We start from the raw sequence: 27,603 nt of genomic DNA on the forward strand, positions 1-27,603 counted from the left end.
ACGCAGAAGTATAAATCAGTCTTAAGTCAATCTTTCTCTTTTTTGTATGTTGTTTTGGTGTTTATACCATAATAATCTGGTAGTGTTTGCTTGCTTTGGTGTATTTGGGGTAATTATTGTGATCTCCCAATAGCAACAAAGAAATAGCTGGAAATCTGTGTAGATTGATAATGTTTCTAATGATCAGCCTTATAATTTTAAATTGTCAGCAAAATAACCTGTTTTGTCATCACCTTAGACATTGCGCTAGAGAATCATTCAATACTAGTTCTAAAGTGAAGTGTTTTTAAGCACTGGTTTCTGCTGTTCTGACATCAGCTGCAGATGTGAATGAATGGCAGAAGAAAGTAGTTCCTCGTACGAAAAGATTTTTAGATTCTCCGTGTTTGATTTTCTTTTTTATATTCATGATTACGCCGTCACACTGTTGTATAATTGCACTATCACACTCATAGCAGTGCGAAATGCCTGTATATCGTCACTGGTGGAACACTAAGCATACCTCCCACCAGTGCCAACAAACAGCCATATCGCACTGCTCCTCGTGTGATTTTGCTTATAATTTATTATATATTGAATTTTTTATTTTATTATATGTTAATATCTTATAAATATATATCTATATAATATATTGTTTTATATATTTATATAACATTTGTTAAGAACATAAAATTATAAACAGGACACATGATTATTTCAATAAATAAATTGCCATTTCAGTCAATTCTTTTATTTTGAACCAAAAGCTACTGTAACATTAGCCATTATACATCAAATACATTTTTTAACAAAAATAAAAAAAGTGTTTCTAAAAGTACAAAATCGACCTTTCAATGAAAGTGTTGGCAGTGACAATGTCATTAGGGAATGTGAAAAACAAAACTACTGAGCCAGCAGAAAAGAAAAAAAAAATCCCAATAGTCCTGATTTAGTGCATCCTGTTTCAAATGAATTGTCCAAAACTGACGTTAATACCAGGTGTAAACTCTGCCAACAAAAAAACAAGTTAAGCAGCCAACAGAGCGTAGCGACAGAAAAGCAGTGATCGCGCTCAGATGCCCATGAAGAGCCAATCGCCGCCGTCTGATGCGGGCTGCTGAGTCTATAGGTAAGAGTTGGATTAACACAATAAGGCAGGTCAATCTCCCGCTCTAATGTCCCAGACGCACAGAGGGAAACGGCTGGACACACACGGCTGCCAACGGCCGGCGCTCAATAACTGGCTGAATGTCAGTTTGGCTCACCGGCAGACTCCTGCCCTTTCACTGAGCTCTGAATTATTAAGCAGCCATCTAAAATCCTGGCTCTTTCTCTCTCTTTCTGCTCAACGTCCACATAAACGGCTTCTGTAGAGACAAGGATGATCCATTGAGGAGATGGGTGATAATGGTGAAAGAGATATGCAAAACTGGCTAAAAGAAAGTTTGGACAGAGGAAGCCCCAGACATATACTCTGGCCCTCAGCAGCAAATCACATAGACAGAGACGGAGAGCAGGAAAAGTTCATTTTCCTTCTCTCTGCTGCTGGTCAGTGACCCTTAATATGGAGGAAGTCTCTCACTGTGGGAGAGAGAGCAGCATTTCTGACCCGACTGAAGAGCTGATGGGGTCAGGAGGAGACCAGAGGAGTGTGTGATGACTGAAGGCCAGAGAGTGGGAGAAGTTGAAAAGGTGGATGATGGAAGACTAAATGTTACTTTTGATTGTACACTTTTCATCACAGTTGTCTGTCTTACATAACGGTGTCCTTAAAGGGATAGTTCAGATGAAAAAAAACATTTTGTCACCTTTTACTTACAATCAATGAAAATTAAGATATGTTTAAATGAAACCTGAGATTCCTGTCCCTCTTTTGAGACATTATAAAACTAATTTCAACATACATATGCTGCAAAAAAATCTGTTTAATAACAGTTATACTCTTAAATATGCATTTGAGCATATATATATATATATATATACACACACACACACACACACACACACACACACACACACACACACACACACACACACACACACGCACGCACGCACGCGCACACGCACACACACACACACACACACACACGCACACCCACTGGCCACTTTATTAGGTACACCTGTCTAACTGCTCATCAATGCCAATTTCTAATCAGCCAATCACATGCAAGCAGCTCAATGATTTTAGGCATGTAGACATGGTCAAGACGATCTGTTGCAGTTCAAACCAAGCATCAGAATAGGGAAGAAAGGTGATTTAAGTGACTTTGAAAGTTGCATGGTTGTTGGTGCCAGAGAGGCTGGTCTGAGTATTTCAGAAACTGATCTACTGGGATTTTCACACACAACCATCTCTAGGGTTTACAGAGAATGATCCAAAAAAGAGAAAGTATCCACTGAGCGGCAGTTCTGTGGGCGAAAATGCCTTATTGATGCCAGAGGAGAATGGCCAGACTGGTTCAAGCTGATAGAAAGGCAACAGTAACTCAACCAAGGTATGCAGAACAGCATCTCTGAATGCACAGCATGTCCAACCTTGAGGCGGATGGGCTACAGCAGCAGAAGACCACACCGGGTGCCACTCTTGCCAGCTAAGAACAGGAAACTGAAGCTGCAATTCACACAGGCTCATCAAAATTGGACAATAGAAGATTAGAAAAACAATGCCTGGTGTGATGTCTCAATTTCTGCTGCAACATTTGGATGGTAGAGTCAGAATTTGACATCAACAACATGAAAGCATGGATCCATCCTGCCTTGTATCAACGGTTCAGGCTAGTGGTGATGTAATGGTGTGGGATTTTCTTGGCACACTTTGGACCCATTAGTACCAACTGAGCATTGAGTCAACGCCACAGCCTTCCTGAGTATTGTTGCTGACCATGTCCATCCCTTTATGACCACAGTGTACCCATCTTCTGATGGCTACTTCCAGCAGGATAAGGCACCATGTCATAAAGTGCAAATCATCTCAGACTGGTTTCTTAAACATGACAATGAGTTCACTGTACTCAAATGGCCTCTGTAGTCACCAGATCTCAATCCAATAGAGCACCTTTGGGATGTGGTGGAAAAGGAGATTGGCATCATGGATATGCAGCCGACAAATCTGCAGTAACTATGTGATGCTATCCTGTCAATATGGACCAAAATCTCTGAGCAATACGTCCAGTAACTTGTTAAATCTATGCCATGAAGAATTAAGTCAGTTCTGAAGGCAATAGTGGGTCCAACCTGGTACTAGGAAGGTGAACCTAATAAAGTGGCCAGTGAGTGTGTTTATATATGTATATTATCAATATTATTATTATAATATATATTCTATTTAAGTAAATATTGACTGGATTTTCATTTTGGGTAAACTATACCTTCAATTAAAAAATAACCCCGCTGACAAAAATGATTTACCAAATTATTTTCTTTCACAAAAATGTACAGGATTAAAAATAAAATCAGGATAGCTAAATGATTTTTGTGAGACATATCCCTTAAAGACCATCAATAAACAGCATGATGCAGATACGTACTGTAAGAAACATGTATTAAACATGCTTTTGCCCATAAACTGAATCATATCAACTGTTAGCAGACGTTTACAATAGCTATAGCACCCCTTGTGGCAATGCTCACAAAGTAACACACATCTGCCTCATTTCAGAATGCAATAGTGCATGAAATTGAGCTTGCATAGCAAGAACTGTGTGCAAGTATTTGGGCCTAACCCCCAAACATAACTCTAAAACTGACTGATCTTAAAGGATTTTGATCTAGGAGCATGTCCTACAAGGATAAATTATGTAAAACGTCTTGAAAAGAAATGTGTTTAATATGCTAAGTGTGTGAGCATTGTGTGTAAGTTGTCTGTGTGAGTTGGAGAGTGTGTATGACTGCGGCTGCGGGTTGAGATGGATGGAGATGAGAGAAAGCGAGCTTCTGGGACAGCTGAAGCACAATGACGGGAAACTGGACCGCTGCTATGATGAAAAGCAGGTATAGAGACAGGTGTAGAAGAGGGAGATGCTGATGTTTACGGATGAGGGGATTGTTATAGAGGGGGTCCCATGTGCTCTACTCTGATGTGGCCTTATGTAGCAGCTCTGGAGGAAACTGAAACCATGTGCCAAGTCACAAATACTAGTAAGAACCTAAGAAACACTGGAAAAAAAGACATTTGTGACAAAAAATAAATGCATGTAAAATATTTATTTTTGAATTTGAGATATATATTATATAAGCAATAGCTCTTTGTCAACAACCCCAGTCAGCATGTTTATCTTGAAGCATAATACTCCAAAAACGATGGAAATGCAAGAAAAAAAAATAACAGCTGAAGTGGCAAGAAACAGCAGTGAGACATAGTTTGCAGAACTTAACATTTATCCTACCCAGGTCAAATTATTCACTGGCTGCTGGCCACATGCAGGAGGTGGACAAACTGCAAAACACAAACTAATATCTAGAGTAGTTGAACAGTTTACATTTTATAGCCTCAAGTTGTTGACTTGCAGCTTGCCGAGGGAATGTAAACAATATTTGTTATTTTGCACGGAGCTTCTGTAGCATGTATGACCTGAATCAGTGCAGAAAGCTGGATGAGTCAAGAGGGCGTGTGAACGAACAGTGTCTGAATATTAATGCACAGCCTCGGACTGAGATCCATGCGTATGTGTGCATTTAAAAACAAGACATACTCTTGCCCTTCACACTTTCAAGCTGCTGTCTGTTAATACTTGCCACATCTGCTGTTGTTAGGGCAAACATACAATCCCATCCCATACTCAGAATGATTTGGAAAACAAGCATAATTAAAGAGTAGTAATTTTAACATGTAATTCATTGTTGGGTGTTTAACATGTGAAGATTGTGATGGGTTTTTTTTTTTCAAGGGAATTATTTAAAGGGGTGATCCAGAGTGTATTTTCTAATGCAAAGCAATGTGTGCTCATGTTTCATTTGTAAAAAATCGTGTTATTTTTTCATATATCTTACTTTGATTTTGTACAGCTACTCAGCTAACATGAACACGGCTGTTATATTTCTTAGTTCTTCTCAAAGGCCCACCCTCAAGGGGCTCTGATTGGTCAGCTAATGTGCTGTGATTCGCAGATTAGCTCCACATCACCAGGAAAATTGTTGCACCCCAACAAGCACATTCTTTTGTGCTGTGTAGACACTGTCAGTCAGTGTAGCTGTTAGCCGTATTAGTTTGTGCCTGAATCAGATAGAACATGACAAAGAGGACCCAACTGAACCTCACGCCTGCTCTCTAAAATAAAATCTGACAAGTGTCTTTTATTATTCGGTTACAAGCATGTGTAAGTAATATTAAATGTTCTCATATTTTTTGCAAGTTTGTTATTTGAGATGTAGAACGCATGGAAAGTGGTCGCATAGAGAGACACTGCAGCACTGCTGAAGATTGTGGGTGTTTACATCGGTTTGACTGATAAACATGAATTTGTAGCTAAATTGTTAGCGGTGCCAAACAGAATTTCCTGTTGTATATATATATATATACATATATATATATATATATATATACATATATATATATATATATATACATATATATATATATATATATATATATATATATATATATATATATATATATATATATATATATATATATATATATAATTCTTTGGAACATAGTTAAATTAAATTGTAAGTAGTTCTCTCTTTGTGTTGTGTCCTTTGGAAGTCCAAATACAGAAACAGAACAAGCTCTGTGGAAATAGCAGTGTTTGGACAGCATTTTAGCTTTCTCTGCTACACTACAGAGCCTCTGGCCACGCCTCTTCACTGCGCTGGGTGTGTACGCTTGGTGAATGTGCATAACCAGAATCCCTTGTGATCTCACTAGCCCGGATGTGTTTTTTTTTGTAGTCCCCAAATTTTATTTGCTGTAGGCTTTGTAAGCTAACTCTGTAAAAGCCAATGTCTCCCTTTGCATTAAACTTTGAGCGTATCACATTCACAGATGTTGTTTATGTTCACACAGCTACGTTACACATCAAATAAAGTTTAAAGTATGATATTATAGTGGACCACCCCTTTAAAAAATACTGCATAGCTGATATGGTTAGGCGTCCGTTACACCTTGTGAGCGAGCCTGACGTTTTTCCAAGAAATGTGTCAGGCTTTGTCCATTAAAGGCTTTTATGTGTAGGAATAATTGTTATTATACATCTCATCCTCTGTGCCTAATTAGAAAATGTCATTTACTAACAAAACCTTGAGTCGTTGATGTGTTATAAATACATAGTGGAAAATAATGACACACTTAAAAACGAGTCAAGCATTCATCAGCTCCTGTAGTACAACTGTACATAAAACAAAACACACCCATCAGTTTTTATAAAGCACATAAGCACCCAAATATTCCTATAATGTATAATAATTCACACATCCAGGACCATCGACCAGACATAAACATTCAAACTCCTATGCACCTGCTCTCTTACGGTAGCCGCAAGCCACGAGTCCTAAGACTCCTCAGTCAATACCTATCCGCTGATCCATGCGACAGCATAAACTTTCAACTTACCACATCGGCACCTCATAACAGACATTAATCCCATGGCCCCGAAATCAATACGCCATCATTTCTCTTTTGTGTATTCAGCACCCTAAACAATCCAGCAATAACAAACACAAGCAAACACGGGCTGTATTAATGTCCCCATCCGTTAAAACGGTCTAATGAAGCTTTGTCTCATAAATGACTCTGTCTGGGAGCGTAAGCAACGTTAAATATACATTACTCTGGGCCTGGAAGTGTGCGGTCAGGGGCGCGCTGAGCACACATTTGGTGTGGCTACACAAACAGCCGTCTATGAATAAATAAATGGAGAGTGCAGCCTGTCCGGACAAAAAGGAAGAGTCTGCTTCAAGCCTCGGGCAAATTTACACCAGCCTAGCAGCCACAGACCAATAAAAAGAAGCTTAAGGAGTTCAACTTTCCTCATCAAATCAGTCAGATATTGGAATTATAACATAAATTTTCTTAAAACCTATGTGAGTTGGAATTGAAGATTGAGTTGACACGAGAATGATGTAGCAAAAATTCCCTTGCTTTTTGAAAAAGTTTCATGTTTACACAACTGAAAAATGCCATATTTGTTATGCCAGACCAGTATTTAGTGCTGTCACCTTCTTAGTAAACAGTACCTGCTCTGTAAAACCCAAAAAGTTAAAGTAACTTAAACCATTTGAGGAAACTGATTGAAACAAACCATTTAAGTTCAAAAACATATCCTAATGATTACTGTGAACTTAATCCATTTGAGTAAATGAAGCAATTTCAGCACAGTAAAACCCAATAAATGAAGAGAACTCAAAACAACTGTAAAACCCAATACAGTAAGTTAAGGCAACTCAAACCGTTTGAGGAAACTGATTGCAACAAACCTTTTGAGTTAAAAAAACTAATCTATCCAAGTACTGTGAACTTACTCCATTTAAGTTGAAGTAATGAGGTATTTAATTAATTCATTAGCTTCAACACTGAGTTTAAAACTCTTTTCAAATGAGTAGAATTAACTTTCAGTCAAATTTGAGTTAACTACACTAATTTCATTTTGACAAAGCTGACTCTTGGGTTTTACAGTGTAGCCCTGTAAAGAAGTGATGCCATGCGTATGTATATAGAATTTTATGGTTGTACGATGAGTCTCCACTGTTGGTTTTAATGTGAAGTAAATTCACATTTCACTGATTAAGTGTTAGCAGACACTTCATCAAAAGCTTTGATGAAGTGCACTTTTTGGAGTGCCTGATTAACTGAGGAAGGTTGAACAAGTTTTTAGGATAACGGACAGCTCTGGGCTATATGTTTAGTATCTACAGGAACACAATAATTTCTACTTTATAGCTGCTTTTCAGACTTTTCAGCTACAAAATCATTGTTTTCACGTAAGCAAACAGGCAAAACACATAAAGCTTATCACAAGCTTTGATAAAGTGCACTTTTCGGAGTGCCCAAATAACTAATGACAGTTGAACAAGTTTTCAGGATCACGGACAGCTCCTGATCTGCTGCCACAAAATGCCAAATTTAGTGTTGTGTAAGACAGATAGTGACGAGAGGAAAAACAGAGCCTCCATCTATACGAGCATGCTTGTTTATTTTAATGAGCACGTATGTGAAGTGGGACGGTGAGATGTATACTACATGGTCCAACTCATCCGGATCCTCAGCGGAGAAGCCATACCTTGCCATCAATCACGGGGAGAAGGCACAGAAGGAAAAGAGGAAGACAGAAACGGGGGAGAGCGACAAACAGAGAGAGAGAGACATGGGGGCGGAGGCGGATGCAGGTTTGCTGCCAGTTTCTTGATTAATCTGGACAATATTCTGTTTTATGAGTCATTTTATTCCCCAACATAGCACAGCTCTCCTCTTCTCCCGCACAATAAAGAGGTCTTGGTAAAGGCTATTGACCACTTTCTAAAGATCTGCCAGTCTGGAAGACAAATGAAGTGTGGCCTCACATTCAGCCATATTAATATAATAATGATATCCGGCTCTGCATCCCCGGCTGCCACACCTCAGCCCCGTAATGCAGGATTTGATGAAGAAGGAGAGCTAAGGAATTACATTCGATTAGCACTAAACAAGAGAACGAGACGTGGAGTGATTAAATCAATCAAGTACGGGACCGGGACAGTCGCAGCGGGAGTATACGTGTATGTGCTGTGTGTGTGTGCGAGAGATAATATGCCCTTAACACCTCCAATCTCTAAACAGTCATTCCCTTTCCAAGATAGTCTATTCTGCGTAAGTGAGAACTTTTCAGAAGGGCCAACGAGGAGTCGAGCATTCTGGGTAAGCGCCGATAATACGTCCCCTCAGCAGATCTCCGCCGTTATGCAGAGCGAGAAGAGCAGAGGCTCGCAATACCACCGAGACATGCCTAGAAGAATGAGGCGCTATCTGAGTGAAAAGCATTTTAGAGGGTAGGAGTGCCGAGATTCCTCATAGGCTTCTTTTCTCATTACCTCCTCTCCTCCCCTGTCTTATTACTGAGACTTTTCTCAATAAAGGAGATCGAGACTGGATAAAAAGGCAGCCACACTCACAGTCTCTTTGCTCTCTGTACGTTTCTCTCTTTTTTTCGCTTCCTCTATGTGATCACATTCCCTGAAAATGCAGTTTCGTGTCATCATTTGAGGCTCTGCTGCGCTCAAATTGGGTTATGTGCATTCTGGGTGGTCATGTAACCTTTGTGGATCTGCTCTCTGGGACAAAAAAGTCTCATAGACACTATTTTCACTAAACAACAAAATGTCCTGTTTTCAAAAGCTTAATATTTTGGCTAAGCCTACCCTTAAAGACAAAATCAAATGGATGACTAAAATGCAAATTGACCTAAAGGTTAACTGGGCTTTTTTTTATATTTACATCATCACTTAAAAGTTTGGGGGCAGCATGATAAATCATTTTCGGGAAAAAGGTCTATTGCAGCTCATCCAACCTGGATTTATTTGATCAAAAACACAACAAAAACAAAAGTATTTTGAAACCTTACTTACTATGCAGGGCTTGATCATAAGGACTGCCTGATGGCCCGGGGCCACCGTGCGAAACGCTCGGGACAGTAGACAGCATAATTACTGGCCTGATTGGGCCGATGTTGCCTTGTCACTAATTTAATTTGACTCCGACTGTTTGTCAATTGCGTGCAAATACAGTCTTGGGGTGTTTTCACACCTACACGTTTGTTTCGGAACTTGTCTTGTTTGCCCAGTAAGCGTAGTTCATTTCATGTATTTGAATCCCGCAATCACACTTGGACCAAAGCCAAATCAATCAGTTTGAGATCGCTTTAATGAGGTGGTCACGGCTAGATTGAAACGAACACTGGAATTGATTGTAGTGAGAAAGCAAAACAATCCAACGAACAGACGAACCAGGCTATATCACAGTGTATTATGTTTATGTAATAGCCATATACACAGCTGTATGAAGAGAGAATTATGATTAGGGCGGGATGTCATTCCTTCCAGCAAATGTGCATTTCATGTCAAATACGAAAGTGAAAGCATGCTGAGATATTTTTAACAGTTTATCTGTTAGGAGAATTGACAGAAATTACCATCTGATAATTTTTCCATATTTTAATCTTTTGTATTAAGCCTATTGTTTTGTTCATTTCTGCACTGACAGCTCGAAAGAAAGATCAAAATTGATCTGCTTCATGATCTGACTTTACTCTTGGTTCATCTGTTATTTCTCTCTGTAAGCATATAATGCATAATTCTAACCAATGTTTTTTAATAGATTGATTAATTTAAAATATACTGTAGATTGTTACAAAACTTGACCACTGAAATAAGGCTATGCATGAGAAAGTCTTACCTCTTTGATTTATACTTGGTGACAATGTATATATCCATTATATATATTAATTCATTTATTTTCTTTTCGGCTTAGTCCCTTTATTAATCTGGAGTCGCCAGAGCAGAATGTTTGTTTTTTGACACATTATTTTAAAAATGTGGCTAAGAAATAGCTATTAAGTTCTTTTTTTTTTTTTGGTGGGGCCGGTGAAAATTTTGGCAGGGCAAGTACAAATCTGAACGGGCCAGTAGAAAAAATCATTTGTGTTGAATCCTGCTATGTAAAATATAATATATTCATTTTTAATGTACTTTAAAATGCAACTAATTAAAATCAGAATTTATAGCAGCGGATGCTCTAGTCTTTGTAGAAATCATCATACTTTTTTGTGGCTTTGATAAAAGGAATGATAAAAAAACAGCTTTTGTTTATTAAAAAAAACAAAAAAAAAAAGATTACAAATTTTTTTTTTCATTTCAATTTTATATGTCCTTGTTGAATAAAATATAACTTACTTTCATAAATACATATGACAAAACAATACCGACCCCAAATATCTAATTGGTACTGCTGCTTTGTTAGCTTTTCAAAAGCTAACTGCTTCGTTTTTCATTAGAATTTTTTTAATTAGTTTTCAATTCAAAATTTAATCTGAATCCAATTTTAAGCGACTGTCAAATTTACATTGTATTTTTAATTATATAAACGGATCACATTCTTCGTTTATGACTCAATTTAGAGTTTTTGATTAATATCTGATCCCATACTCTACAGTTATTTGTTGGGACCAAACGCCGCTTAGAGTTCCACACCCCAGGATTGCATTTCTTCTCATGGACACTATTTTGACAATGAAGTTACTCAGAGGATGTAGGGCTAACTAATACCCGAATTAGTCCACTTGCTTCCTGCTCACTTCTACTCAAAAAGTAGTTAATTCAGTCATTTCCATACAACTTGCTAATTAAAAGGTCTTCATGCCACACAGCTCCGTACAGTCAAATGCGCCTTAAAAATTTAAAAAGATCATGTCACAATCTAGCGGTAACGCAGACTCCATATAATCTAATGGATATTAAAGATTTCAGGAGAATTCAGAAAGAATCAAAACTTAACACTTTATTTTCCAGATTAAAGTGTATCATGCCAGTTCAGAAATGTACAACATCAATTACTCAAAGATAAATCCAAGAGTTAGAAATGGATGAAGTACGTTGCAGCATATAAGTCTCTGATGCAAAAGCTCATTGGAACAGGGTATCCTGGCTACAAGATCCCAATGACATTTTTGCACCTTCCCCTTAAATTCTCAACTCAGAACAAACAGCCAGAAATTCAAAACAATTAAAGATTCACAAAAACCCTTATCAAGAGATGATGTCAAGAGTTGGTCAAGAGTTGATGTGTAAATAATTTTCAATGTAGCTTATAGCGGTAGTTCCATAGGGAAGACCATATGTCACGGCACTCATCACAATCAGTTCCAACCAAAAGCCACGAGACACAAGGAATATGTTATGCCACGTCAGTCATTACAGTTGGTTCCAACCATCAGCCAAGAAACAAAAGTTATATATAAGCTGTCCATTCATTTCATTCATTTGGTTGCAGGTACCGACGCAGACGTTCACCCACCATCCTCCCCACCACCACCAGGTTGGCCCTGTTCAGGGGGAAGGCTCCCCTGCCTTCATCCAAGGCAGTCACAGCTGGATCTAAAAGCTTCCAAATCAAGCTACGGACAGGGCCTCCACCAAAGAAATCCTTCGTTTTGTTAAATGATCTTTTGTCAAATAATACTCATCAATAAATGTAATTCAATATCATAATCGTCTCCCTGGTCTTCCTGGTAGAACTGTATAGTGGAGCATCTGCTAATCAACTGCTATAAAGGAAATTCTGAAATGTTACTGTGACATTTATACCACTTTACCAATCACACAGAGCTGTTTAAAATGATGCTAAACACGAAAGGGAAAAATTAAAGATTTATAAGAGACACCATATGAGAACTTGGAGATTCTGTGTGGAGGAGTGTTGGTGACCTGCTCTGGTAGAGAAGGTGAAGTAGATAGCAGAAAGGGGGCTCAGGGTGGGTGACTGAGACAACTGAACAGCTAGTTTCCAAGCTGATCATCTTCTCAGATTAGAAAGTTTATGGTTTTAGTGCCTGACAATTCTTTAGGTCTTGTCTCCTGGAATTCCATAAAGGTTCTCAGGGTCTAATATTACAGAGAGACTTAGCCATCCTTACACTACAGCAGTATGTGTACCTCATAGTTAATTTACTGCTAAAAAACTCAAAAAACATTTCTCAAATATTTTCTGGGACTGTCTCGGCCAAAATGAGGAGATCACTGCTCTCTATATCAGACAGTCAGTGCACGCACTCAATGTGGTCTATCTGGGACTGCTGGGACATGATGAGGGTGCTGCCAGGCCCTGGAGACTGATACCATATGTGTAAGACAAAATCATGCTGGAACAACCTGCTCTATCCTGGAGACAGAAATCGAGCACCTGAAGCGGCGGTGAAGCAGAACATGAGTCAGCTCAGGGGATACTGAGAAAACGTGGGACAGACTTAGAATAATATTTCTGGCAAGATAGAAATGTTGCTACACAAGTGAAACTTTCCTCATTTTAAACAGAATGTAAAACGTCAATGGTAAAACAATTATTGCTCTTCCGATTTGGAGCAGTTTGGGTCACAGTAAACACTAAAAAACAAATAGCATTTTTAACAATAATCAGTGGCTGTTATGCAAAAAATCATTATTACTATTGTTAATGTTACAGGATAGAGAGCTAAACAAGCACATATTAAACTTTAGCTAGCATGTTGACTGTGATCGTCTCTGATATGGACAGGACATGTTGGCAGACTCTGCATTGATGGCCTAATGGGCAGTGAGCCTAAATATAGTGCCTTTGGCCATCAAGTCCGAGCTAGTGGAACTATGAACGTGAGTACTAAATAACTCCATGTACGAGACACTAATTTCACACCACCGCCATTTAAAAAAGAAAGTGAGGTTGTGGTGGGAAGAAACCCGAAAGAAGAAAACCAGCACTGTAATCAATGCAACAACATGGTGTGGACTACAAAACATCCAGCTGTTGCCACAATTTCAAAGTGCAGATATAATGTAAACATCAACTTAATATCATTCAGTTAAGTTTAATTTAAACAGTTAAAAGCATATTAGGCATCTAAGAAAATCATAAATGTCCTCCCAGGCTTCAGTTCATGGAACCAGGTAAACACCATAGGGGTACTTCCCTGTTTCTGCCTATGTGAGCAACAAAACAATGCAGCCCACGTGTTGTCTGTAATAGTGTTGTCACGATACTGAAAATTTTAAAACGTCCATTTCTCGATAACATTTAAGCTCGTTCATATACACTACTAATTTGCCATGACTGATTGCCCGTGAAGGTCATCAGTTCACCGCTCGTCACCGAATGCAAACACATGGGCACTGGAGCGATTTAAAGCCATGAAGATTCATCAGCAGATCGCTTGTCTGTGTTTAAACTTGGTAAACATTGGTGAAGTGCAGTGAACTGATGGCCTGCACGACCAATTACTGTCATTTCTGTTGAGCATGTGAACACATTTGCACATGAGTGGTTTTTAAGAACGTGCTCAACAGCGCTTAAATCTTAGCAGGAAATGGACGTTTTTTTCATTTCAGTAGAATAGTAAAGAATTAGTCGATTAACTTGACTTTGATAATAGCATCTAAAACATATGTTTGGGAAAGATAACGTTAGCTAAATAGTGCAATTTTCCTTAATTTAGCTTAAAATGAGGTCTGATATTCCTTTTTATTTTTAATATCCTTTCAGAACGGACATTCCGGTCACTCAGAAAGCAGTGAAAAGATACATTTGTCTTACTTTTTTTTCACTTATAATCCAGGTACATAACAATACGCCATAGCAGACGCCGTTCCTGTGTGACGTCAGGCAATACTTTAAGGTTTCTTCCCACAGTAAGTTAAACAGTCAATTGTGTAGTGCTACAGCCTCTGCCAACACCTTTCCCCAGGTCCTAATGCTCACCTGGTAACATGACTGATTCATATGCGGGCACTTTAAAACTAGAAAAATTGGGTTGTTTTGCGCATTTATGGCTTGAGGTGGGGGAATGGGGTTGGGGCGAAGTCGCAATCTGGTTGGGGGAGTGGGGGATGGGGGAAACTGAAGACTGGGGTCCCTGGTGAGTCCTACCAAGGTCGGTGATCTGAGCTGAGGAGGGGATTTAAATTCCAGGAGTTTTCCAGAAGACAGATCAAAACAAAAGATGGGTCTGAAATACAGGAGACTCCTGGAAAAAATGGGAGTGTTGGCAGGTATGGTCCTGTGTATATGACAACCCCCATGATTCACGGCACCATCAAGCTAAATCTTAAGCCATCAAGCTAAAACTTTAGCAGTAAAACTTACTTATTTTTCCTTTAAAACATGCTTTTTTTTAAAGAAATAAAATTGAAAAATGCAGTACTAAATTAAAAAAGAGCATTTATTGTGTTTCATAACTAATGTTCAATGTCATTTCCAAGTCCATCCCTAATGTGTCCTAAAACCGCGACTATCTATCTTCTATGCTCTTTAAAGGCCTCATCTGCATGCAATTCCTCTCTGGACCTCTGCCTGCATTAGGCTGTAGTTTTGAGGTTAGCTTTGATCATTCGGTGAGCTCAGGCTCCAGCGGGCTGAGGGGTTATGTTTAATCTCATTGCCTGTCTCCATTACAGACAGAATTATACTTGAAGGTGTGCTGCTCAGCTCAGAACGAAAGAAGAAAACAAGGGCTAAAAAATATTACGACTTCAGAAAAATAACAACAGGTAACTGAGTTCCCAACAGGTGTCAAAGTGCCCAGCAGTCTTACCTGTAAAAGCCAGTAGCACCTGCGGTGGAAGGTGGGGATGATGGAGGAGTGAACGTAACAGCCATATAGACACTGTGGAAAGAGATAAAATACAGAAACACATGGTCAGTAGAGAAAACAAAGAAACACAACTGTAATGTCAAAATGATCGGAGCTTCAGAATAGCATAATTATAAAGATAATGATGACACTATTACAGTTCACATCAATGCACAGTAACATTCATTATAAGTGTGTGCTGCATTTCTCTTGCTGTCGCTTTAATTGCTTGAGGTTGTTAAAGTAAGATGGATTCTGATTGGCTGTCAATGTTCAGATAGGTTAAAAAAAACTCCTCTAATGATATTGTTCTTCTGTGTTATCATCATAGGAGTAGTATATATTCTTTTATAATATGATGTTTAGAACTAGGGCGCTGGTTCGAGCCTCGGCTAGGTCAGTTGGGATTTTTTGTGTGGAGTTTGCATGTTCTTCTCGCGTACGCGTGGGTTTCCTCCGAGTGCTCTGGCTTCCCCCACTGTCCAAAGACACTGGGGTACAGGTAAAGTGAATTGAATAAGCTAAACTGTCTGTAGTGTATGAGTGTGAATGAGTGTGTATGGAGGTTTCCAAGTGATGGGTTGCAGCTGGAAGGGCATACGCTGCGTAAAACATATGCTGGATAAGTTGGCGGTTCATTCCACTGTGGCGACCTCGGATTAATAAAGTGACGAAGCCGAAAAGAAAATAAATGAATTAATGTTTAGAACTATTTTGTTTTATCAATTAGATATTATGCTTAGTCTAAATGAGTCTTTACATGTGCTTTAAACACTAAAACAACTAAAACATTTTTTAGATTTTAATCTTTTTACATTTTAACATTTTTACATGACATTTTTGGCATTTAAATAAATTAATGAGTCATGTATTGAATTAATTTGTTTAAAAAAAAACTATATACTGTACTATAACAAAATCCTTCAATTTCATATAAATGCTTCTGTTTCATTTCTATTTGTAGTCAATTTTGAAATACTAAGCACCACAACTGTTTAGCTTTAATATTAGGAAACGTTTCATAATAATTAGATTGATTTTTTAAGGATCATGTGATTGAATACTAAAATATATTAGAAGAAACTTTTACCTTTACTTATAATCACAGCTTTTTATGATCAAACAAATGCAGCCATGACAGATATAAGGTCCCATGAAGTGCTTTGAAAAGTGCAATTTTATTCGATGTTTGACATAATCTCAACTAAAACAAGAAAAGAGGGTGAGACATAGTGTAGCCCCTCCCCTTAAAAAAAACAGTCAACAGCATTTTTATATTATCCCTATTCTGCCAGCGTCTTAAAGGGAGGGGGTCAAGTTTATTAAAAGGCATATGATTGGTTATGGTTTGATGAGAAACTGTAGTTTGAGGTGACGTGAAGTAAAATTTTTTTTTGCTCTATATAGGCAGAAGTGACAAACTACAAGCTTTATGTGTTTATATCAGTTTTAGATCATCTAAATGTGAATTTTGTCATTGTTTTGGCGCACAATAGCTTATAGATATCTTAAAAACTAACAATACTCATACTAAAAGCCAGCACTTTTAATGGTAGTGATTACTCGTTTGGTATTGGTAAACAGTGTATAATCCAGTGAGCCAGCACTCATTTTTGGGGATTTACACCTACCTAATTTTAACTGGTAACAGTTCTTGACTCCAGTAAGCTACAAACACAAATTAGATATCGTTGGAAAAAAGGCACTTTGGGCTTTACTGTAGTAAAAGGGGAACATTTATGCTCAAAATATAAAACGATATACATTATGAAATCATGAGAATTATTTTTATTGTGTTTAATATTAGTTTTTCATAAACAAACACAGAAAAATATTAATGTAATGGCCTAGATATTGAAAGCCTCACATCTCCTCACTATATTTTTTACATTTTATTGCCAATATCATGCAAAAATCCCACTTTAAGTTCCCCACAAACACTGTTGGCATCAGTGACCCGTACAGGTTGAGGGGTCAACTCTTGCTCGTGTGGCCAGAGAATGGACAGAACACTCAGAGGTCTGCCAGGGCTGAAATGGGTCATGTGATTTTCAGAAGACATCTGTGATGCTGTGCTGTTGCTGGGTGCCAGATTTCTGCCCAAACATATTGTTTGCAAGCACTCAACCCAAAGAGCTTGGTTCTTTCTGGAATAAATCAAATATCCATTTCTATGGTTACGGCTCCTCTACAATGCACACGGGGAATATTTATTTACCTGTGGAGAATTGGAAAACAAAGCAGTCTTGGTGCATTCACACACACACGCACACACATATCTGAATGGATGTATGCACACATGTACACACATGCCTGAAGATAAAAACACAAACACACACACACACACACATACACACACACATACACACAAACCACGCACTATGAAATAATGGATTTTTTGAAGTTCTATAGGAAGGTTAAGGGCACCGTTATACTACAATGACAAGCTAATGTGGAATACGATTAAGACTGTGTCCAAAATTGTTTGTCTGAATCTACACCAAAGTTAAAATCACAAAGTGTGCAAATGAAAATTATAGTTCAATCCAAAGCAGGTCTTTCTATACCATTCTCCAATACCTTTGCGAGAGCTCTACAGAAGATCAGAGGCCTGGCAATACCTAACATGGAACAGACAGTAGTATACATAGATAGGAAAAGGATCAAAGATTGAAAAAAAAAAAACAAGTCTCAGCAGGAAGAACTCGTTCTCCTATGGTTTGCAGGGTTGTGTCTATGAAATCATATATTTTTATATAGTGCAATGATTCTTGAGTAAACATTAAATCAAAAACATAGTCGATATGTTTGGCATGGCATACCTGCACACTAGTCTTTCTATTTTGAGGATATATAGTTTATACTAAAGGTTGTAGCATCGGTATTAACATACCACACAATGAGCTCATATTGACCTTAAATATGAATACAGAATCTATTACCCTGTGTATGTTTTTCCATAGTTTGTCAATATATGTGCACAGAATCCCTTTGGTAAGCTTACATTTACCAAAATAATCAGTACAAGACAGAACTGATAAATTGATAGTGCATCCTACAAAGCAAAGCACTTTTCATGTAATGAATAGTCACATTTGCATTTTTTTAATCATTGAATCTGTTTGCTGGTGACAAGGTGGCTCACTAGTTAGCACTGTCACCTCACAGCAAGGTTGCTTGTTCAAGCCCCAGCTGGGTCAGTTAACATTTCTATGTGGAGTTTGCATGATCTCATGTGTTCGCGTGGGTTTCCTCCGAGGGCTCTGGTTTCTCCCACAGTCCAAAGACATGCGCTATGGGTGACTTGGGTGAACTAAACTGGCCACAATATATGTTTGTGAATGAGTGTATATAGGTGTTTCCTAGTATCACTGCTGTGGCGACCTCTGATGAATAAAGGGACTAAGTCGAAGGAAAACAATTGAATGAATGAATCTGATTGACAGATATATTGCACAATTTTAAAGTAGTTAACACTATAATACTAGTATTTTTCTTTAGCTGAAAAAAAAAATATTTCTACATAAACATTCTGCAGCATATAATATATCAACATTAATCCTAATATAACATCTTCCTTGACTAAAAGCATACAATATAAATAAGTGTAAAACTGTAAAAAAATAAAAAAACATTTTAATCATAACTTATTTTACTCAAAATATAACTTGCACATAGTCTCATCGCAAGGAATGCAATGTTGAATTTTGGTTGGAGATAACCAGGAGCTACTTTAATCTTCAGAATATATGAGAGTTGTGTCGTTTTTGCAGAATTGAACCATAATGTAGTGACGGTTTATCATTTGCTCATGTTTTTAAGGCCTGACAGAGTTCAAAGTATTCAGGCTCCAGAAAGTTCACTATTTGTAACTTTAATAAGGGAAAAAAATCCTGAATTATTAATACAGTACAGGCTTTTGCTGTGTTATTTTACATTTGATTTTTTTAAAACCCTGTACCTGAACACTGTTTGACAGTTTGAATATAACTGGCATTTTAATTTTAATTGTCAAATTAACAACAATAATTTTATAATTGTATCTTTCTTTCTTCCTTTCTTCCTTTCTTCCTTTCTTTCTTTCTTTCTTTCTTTCTTTCTTTCTTTCTTTCTTTCTTTCTTTCTTTCTTTCTTTTAGTTAGTTTTCCAACATTGAATTAATTGGCAATTTTGAAGTTATAACAAGAAATGAAGCTGAAAATTCAGTTTTGAATCACAAATTAAAATTTAAAGCAATTATTCCCAGCATAACTGTTTTACAGCATCTTTGCACAAATATTTGTGAGCATAAAACACTTTTGAAAAAAAAAAATTGATAGTGCTAACATGCTAGCAACAGTTTTTGTGCTCTACCTTTTTTGAACTTCTAGGCGCTTGCCGAAATCAAAGTAATGTAACGTAATGTGTATTTGTATAGTGTATTTATTGTGAATGGTCATATAACGCTTCACAATCATGAGGGGGTCCCTCCACACCACCACCAGTGTGCAGCATCCACTAGGATGATGCGATGGCAGCCACAGTGCGCACCACACACCAGCTATTGGTGGGGTGGAGAGACAGTGATATAGCCAATTCGGTGATTGGGAGGTCATGATAAATAACAGCTAATACAGGGAATTTGTGGGGGGAATAGATGGCGGGGCATTGGATGGCGAAAGGGTGTCGCAGACGAAAGTGAAGCGGGGGGAGGGGGGTGTTGGGGTTATTGCGGATAAAAGTGAAGAGGGTTAGGGAGTCTCGGAAGAAAGAGAAAGTGAACAGCGGGCGGGGGAGGAGGGCGGTTGGTAAAATTAGGATCCCGCACAAACTATGTTCTGAATTTTACTTTACTGGGGGATTAGGACTTACAAAGACCACAGGTTGAGCGCCCCCTGCTGGCCTCACTAACATGACTTCCAACAGCAACCTAGTTTTCCCATGTGGTCTCCCATCCAGGTACTGACCAGGCTCAGCCCTGCTTAAAGTGAGTCACCAGTCTTGGGCTGCATGGTGATATGGCTGTGGCTACATCAAATATGCAATGTAGTACACTGGAGGTACAAATACATTGTATAAAGCAGTACTCATTTAGCAGCATGACATAATTCCATTCAAAACACAGAGTCTTTCACTCTATTTTTTTTTCTCTATCACCAGCAGCAACATAAAACAAACAAGCAAGTGTGTCTTTGTCCTAACACAGATTCCCTGGCCATGTCAATGCACTCAGATACTCATGAGCAAACAAACCGCTTCGCTCAGAGCGCTCAGGGTCTCTCACAGGATTCAGCTTACTCCTCTGCTAATCCTGTACTGTCATCCCTCCTCTGTGGAGAGACAGAAAGTGAGATGGCGACAGAGGAGATCTCAGCTTTCTACCGGGGCGTTTTCTCCAAGTGGGCGACGGGAGAAGTCTCTTCATTTTAAAAGTCCATCAAATGCCACTGCTTTTCTACATGGAGCTTCCATGCCGCTCTGAATCCCAAAGTACAAGAACACATTTCTCCATCTCCGTCTGACAAATAATGTCTGTATGTGGATGTCGGCTATATGTAGCAGGCCAAGCGCTCTGAGCGTCTGTTCTTCTCTATTGACAGGTGTGTGTGTGTGTGTGTGTGTGTGTGTGTGTGTGTGTGTGCGATTCCTTACTGTTCATCCCACTGTGCGGACTGGAGAGTGAATAAATTAGCCCCAGGCAGCTTCTGTTTACTCAATTTAAGAAATACACAAAGTGTTCAGCAGCCATAAACAAGACGCCTGGGCCGTGTCAGACTGTAGCACCTGTCAGAGCTGATACGGGAATCAATGTAAACCGTCCATCGGCTACACATATGCTGTTTGCACACTGTCAGGGCTTACACACATACACTACAGTGGAGCTCTGGTACAAAAAACGGACCTAGTGAGCTACACAGGCAGCTGCTTTCCAGTCAGTAAACCTCAAATGTGACTTATTTTGAGACTTGACTTGAATAGATTTGGGTGTTAGCATGCTGCTAAGCTAACGTAATATTAGCTATAAACACAAAAATATGATTCTATATTATTTAGGATATCTTTTGTATTACATTTTGGTTAAATGTTTCTGCTATTCATTTGCTTTCCAGTCAGTTAACTTCAAATGTGACTTATTTTGAGGCTTGACTTGACTAGATTTTGCTATTAGCATGTTGCTAAAAATATGATACTATATGACTATGATATCCCTACTAAAAAAAAAAAAACAGCTTAAACCAGCCTAGGCTGGTTGGCTGGCTTTAGCTGGTCAACCATGGTGGTTTTAGAAGTGGTTTTGGCCACTTCCAAGCTGGTTTCCGGCCATTTCCAGCCTGGTTTTAGCTGGTCAGGCTGGGAGATGACCAGCCAAAACCAGCTATGTCCAGCTTAATCCAGGCTTATGGTCAACCAGCTAAAACCAGCCAACCAGCTTAGGATGGTTTAAGCTGTTTTTTTTTTTTTTTTTTTTTGCATTACTCTGCATTACATTTTGTGGTAAGTATTTCTGCTATACATTTGCTTTCCAGTCAGTAACGTTAAATGTAGGTTATTTTGAGACTTGATTTGAATAGATTTTGCTGTTAGCATGCTGTAAACCTAAAGTAATATTAGCTATAAACACAAAATATGAATATAGGACAACTGTATTACATTTTTTTGTTAAATATGTCTGCTATACATTTTGTTCCCAGTCATCAACTTCAAATGTGGCTTATTTTGAGACTTGACCCGATTTGGGTGTTAGCATGCTTCTAAGCTAAAGTAATATTAGCTATAAACACAAAAATATAATTCTATATGATATAGGATACAACTTTGTAGTACTTTTTCGTTAAATATGTCTGCTTTACAGTTGCTTTCAAGTCAGTTAACTTCAAATGTGGCTTATTTTGAGGCTTGACCTGACAAGATTTTGCTGTTAGCATACTGCTAAACTACAGTAACTTTAGCTATAAACACAAAAATATGATCATATATGATATAGAACGCAACTCTGCATTATATTTTTTTGTTAAAAATTTAAATACAATTGCTTTCTAGTCAGTTAACATTAAATGCGGCTTATTTTAGACTTGGCTTGAATAGATTTTGCTGCTGGCATGCTTCTAAGCTAAAGTTATTTTAGCAATAAACACTATAAATCAGATCTTATGTGATATAGGGTACAACATTACATTTTTCTTACATATTCCCAATATACATTTTTATTTCTATTCTTACTATTGTGGGGACTGGATAGTGAAGGGTGTCTAAAGTGTTGTTTCTGTCTGAATGTTTTGTCTTAAAGTCTAATAGCACTCTATTTATGCATAAAAGCCAAAAAGTCCTACATTTTTAGTGAGATTTTACTTGACTATATTTTGCTGTTATCATGCTGCTAAGCTAAAGTTATATTAGCAATAAACACAATAATGACATCCTATAGGATACAACTCTGTATTACATTTGTGTTGAAAATGTCTGCTATACATTTTTATTACTATTCTTCCCACTGTGCGGACTGGAGGGTGAATAAATTAGCCCCAGGCAGCCTCTGTTTATTGGGCTTCGCTCATTAAGTTACTGAACAGGGCATATATGTAAATTGTAAAATACATTCACACACAAAAGCTCTGAAGAACAGACAGACTGACCATCTTGCATCCTCCAAATCATTTGGTGCTATAATACACACAACAAAAGCAAATGAGAAAACTTTAAATGCTTATCAGTAATTCAGGACAAATATCATTCAGCTCTTTGCTGATTCTCTCTCAAGGCTGCGTGGCAATGTGACAAACCGACAATGACAGAAGCCATTATTTTCTGTCTGTGGGCTGTGACAAATGACAGCACATCAAATGGCAAGCAATTAAGGCATAATTATATTCCCACAATCACGCAGGACTTCTCTCCATTTCTCAATCTGACTTACTCATCATTTGAAACAACGGCAAGACTACAAATTATTCACCAAAACTGTTCTCAGTCTACATTTAAAACAGAGTAACTTGGGCCATAAATGAGATTTAGTGGCAAGATAGGGCATTGAGGAGAAAAATTGTGAAGTCAATCTATCTCAAGGTGTCCAACCACTGTAAATCATGCTGTTATTAATTATTTGTTTGAATGATTACCTCTGTGCAGTGTTTTTTTTTTTAAACTGCACCACTTTTTTGCATGTTTCTTTTGTATTTGTTTTTTTCTAAAAAAAAATGTCATACACGGAAACCTTACATGCTGAGTTTGATGTGTATCAATAACAAAATTCTCATCTCTTTTCAAAAAAGAAAAATTGTGTCCAATGAATTAAGTCTGGAGGTATGTCAGAGGTACAGACTCACTCAAAGCACACAGTCTCACGCACAGACCAAATCATACCTGTCACCACTAGGATGGGAAAATAAGGGACATTAAAAATGTTTCATTGTACAGTCAGTAATATATTTTTTTATTATTTCTTCCTATTTTCTTATAGTTTATTAAATATTATTCAAAAAGGACAAAATACATAGTGTACAGTAGAAAAAGCTGCAAATAAACTACCAAACAGTTTAGACTGTTCAAATTAATAGCTATTAAAGAGAAATTGAATCAAGTTATCAATTCTCATTAAACGTTTCTTCACTATATAATTGAAACATTCTGATTAAAAAGCAGCGAATGAATCTGTCATTTAGATTTTTTTATTAGATTACATTAAATAACAGAGGTTGCTTTCCTTACTTTTTATGCTCATTTAAGACTAAATTTGTTGTGTTTAAAAGAAACCCCACAAAGATCGACATGTTTAGATGTTGTTGTAGTTGTTATGTTTATATGTCTGTCCAAACACGCAGACAAAACCCAGAGTGTCCACTTTCACTCTGTTTCAAATCACGTGTACAGAATCCGATTGGGAAACAGCAACTATCTATCACTATGCAGCGCGTCTGACAGTCTGACTTGAGGAATGCATAGGAGAGGCAACAGCGCCTGTAATGGAAAGAAAGGGAACCCCAATGTTTTTTTTTTATATTAATTTCAAAGTGTTTTTATGCCTAATAAAATGAGACCACAGAACAGATTCACATTTAAGAGCAAGCTGTGTCCCCTGCTGGTTCAGCGGTATAAGTTTGCATACAGTATAGGGAGAATCGGCTCCTTGATGTTTTTGGCACCCTTCAGAGAAAGATTAAAATTATGGTGAAATACGGGAAAATAACTTTATGGCATGATAGCGGGATACAATTGTAAAATACGGGAGAATCCCAGGAAAAACAGGTTGGTAGACAGGTATGGACCAAATGTCTACACCAGGCATTGTACCAAGCCTACTATATGCTACAGCTGTGATTCTCAACCATCCGATGAAATCTGTCATAAAATGCTCTGTGCTGCAAGATAAAGTAAACTTATTCAGACACCATTGTAGATTTTGTTTTTTGTTGTACAGCAGCTGCGAATTGTCAAAACACCCATAACAAAAGCAAAAAAGAAGAAAAAAAAACTACCTGATCCAAAAAAATGTTTTGATGAACAAAACCCAGCAAGCATTTGTCTTATAGATAGATAAACCCAGTGTCTAACTGATGTCTAAACATAGTCATCTTGGCTAAAAAAAAGGCTAAATTTGGGCTGTCAGTGAATATCTAATAGACGTCTAAGAATAGGCTAAAACCAAACTAGTCATCAAATAAACAGAAATAAATGACTACACATATAACATTTGTCTAATCTGACGACTAGTCTAGTTTTGAGCTATTCTTAGATGTCAATTAGATTTTTATTTACAGCCCAAGTTTAGCCTTGTTTTAGCCGTGCTGTTTTCATCTAGATGTCTATTAGTTGTCTATTAAACACAAAATAGTTTGTTGGGAAATTGTGTCCAAAAGGTATTTTGTGAATGTGATTGTCACAAGGTGAGGACTAATTGGGATAAAATTGGGATGAAAATTTCAGACTCATTTTATACCACAGATCTTGCAAACTTTGCCAAGCATAGCAATTGGCTCCTCCTCAATCTTCTATGTATCAACATGAAACATCCTTTACATAATTTTGTTTACAGGCACACTTCTTAAAAATTTGCATAAAGATTTCTTCAAACATCTGAGTTTTTTCTGTAAGACAAAAGAGAAAGAGAACAGATGATGTTCGCATAGTTGCGCTGTGATTGGGATATGCCACTTGTGCACATCTTCATAGAAGGCGTTACGCAGAGACATCAATCAAGGCAGGCAAGCAGGCGATGAAGGCAAGGTGCCCAACCTGCCGAAAATGTGAGACTGTCTCATTAGGCCATAATGAAGTGTGAAGACACTCTTAATCAGACCATGGCATCTAATGTATGTTGCCAATTTGCCAGTTTATGATGTGACAATATGGACAGTTGTGATACTGATGCTCAAAATGAGATTAGCGTAGAAGCGGATGGAGAAAGATATCCTCATTGATGTTTCATGTTTAGGTAAAACACATAGGTAAAATGTGATTTGTATTTAATGATTATGATACTGTTATAATTTAGTTATGATACGGTCTAAATGATATGTTCTTATTATTCATACACTGATTTGCATACATTTCAGAACATAAAATTGAAATTTAAGTAAAATTTTTATTCTAAAAAGGATGTGGATATTTTTTTAAGACTATCAAAAAACAATTAAAAAAACTATTTCAGGGACAAAACTGTGTAAATGCAGCTAAATAATATATTAAAAACAACTTTGTTGTAATATTTAATTAATTCCGTGCGTGTTTAATAAAAAAGGTCAGGAGAGGTTTTTCTTCAATGTCGCAATTCTTAGTAATTTATTGAATGCAAATGAATAATTCGATTAACAGAATTCGAATGTCTTCAATACAGTGCTACAGTTACATTCAGGAGGTGTGCACAGTTTTTATTTCCTGACTTCAACTTATATAGGCAGCTGATATTACACAGGTGGAATTTAGTGAAATACAGTACGTCACTTGTCAATCATTCTCTAGTGCTCGATTGGCCGCACCCATACATACGTCCTCTTTTTCTACAAATTCTCTGCACAACATTAAAAGCACAAAACTTCTCAACTGCAAATTCTGTGCTCACAGGATGTTTCACTGAAAAGCTCAAGTTAATTTTAGACAAGCTTTACCTACTTCTGCAAAAATGCTTTAATAGTATGTAAAACCTATCACACTTGAGAAAAAGTTTGGTTAATATATCACCTTTATGCAATACAAATACAATTGTTTAATGAAAAGAAAAAGGGACAAAATATGTTTAAAAAATTCCTTTGTAATTCCTTTTCCCCAACAGTTTCTATAAAATAGACTGTCTAAAAGAGGGGTGCCCAAACTTTTTCATATGAAGGGTCAAAAACCAAATATCACCGAGAGCCATGGGCCAAAGATATATATACCAACCTATTTTACATTAAAGTTGCCATGGGTAATTTCCTAATTTATTTCATAATATTTTTTAAAAATAGAAAGCATTACTTTAAATCATAATAACTAATGCAGAATAACATTTTAAATTATAACTTATTGCAATTAAAACACAATAATGCTGAATACAGTAGTCAAGCCATATCTGCATGTGCCTTGATTCCCTCACTAAAGTCTCTGCATTTTTCTCTATTTGTCTTGTGATGTACATTTTAAACTAAATTACAGCATTTAAACTGAAACATTTATTTTCAGTTAGCCTTTTTTGTAGCTTAACAATAAAAGAAAAAAAAAACATAAAGCTTATATATTTGAATTTACAATCTTTAAACCATCTCCATCATTCTCCCTCTCTTCTCAGATGAGATGATGGGAAAAAAAAAAGGTTACCAAGGGCCAGCTTTGGCTTGCGGGCCTAGTTTGGGCATCTCTGGTCTAAAATATATAAATCTGCAAAGGTTAGTGCATATACTGTAAGTACTACTGAAGTAGAAACTTCTCACTGAGAAAAATCTTATTTTGACTTTTGGAGATTGTAATTGAAATCTACAGACGGACGTAGATAGAGTTATACAATCCTAAATGCACATTTTTTGATATCTTATTCACACAAGTCTCTCAGAATTGATTAGCATCTACAAGAAGAAGAAGAAGAAAATGTTGTAGTGCTTTGCCTTGTTAAACATACTCTGTTCTATACATCATTTTCATTTGACTCAAATTATATAAAGAGCCCACTCTTGATTGAGGCCCATAAGCCTCTATGGGACACCGCTCAAAATTTTGGTCTAGTCCCACAGGCTGTAGCAGCTATAGCAAACCTCAATGCTAACCTTGATAGAGTTTTGTCTTAGCATTCACTACACAAGGAATAATTTATCAGACAGTGAATGCAGTTGGGAATACTCAATCATACAATTTGAGCGCGCATTGGCGACAACTTGATGAATTGCCTCGTAGAGTG

At 37.4% G+C, this 27,603-nt stretch overlaps 1 protein-coding gene across 42 annotated transcripts in view; it reads right to left on the reverse strand.

Moving 5' to 3' along the window:
- camta1a (calmodulin binding transcription activator 1a) overlaps positions 1–27,603 on the reverse strand; it is a 639,110-nt gene that overhangs the window by 133,912 nt on the left and 477,595 nt on the right. For all 42 annotated transcript variants that reach the window (XM_073939169.1, XM_073939167.1, XM_073939163.1 and 39 more), the window contains one exon: positions 15,225–15,296. Coding sequence is in view for 33 of the 42 variants with exons in the window: in XM_073939164.1 (XP_073795265.1) it covers positions 15,225–15,296 (72 nt within the window). In the remaining 9 variants the exon portion in view is untranslated. The remainder of the gene's footprint in view (positions 1–15,224; positions 15,297–27,603) is intronic.

Source organism: Danio rerio, chromosome 23, assembly GCF_049306965.1.
Source record: "Danio rerio strain Tuebingen ecotype United States chromosome 23, GRCz12tu, whole genome shotgun sequence".
Taxonomy (NCBI): Eukaryota; Metazoa; Chordata; class Actinopteri; order Cypriniformes; family Danionidae; genus Danio; species Danio rerio.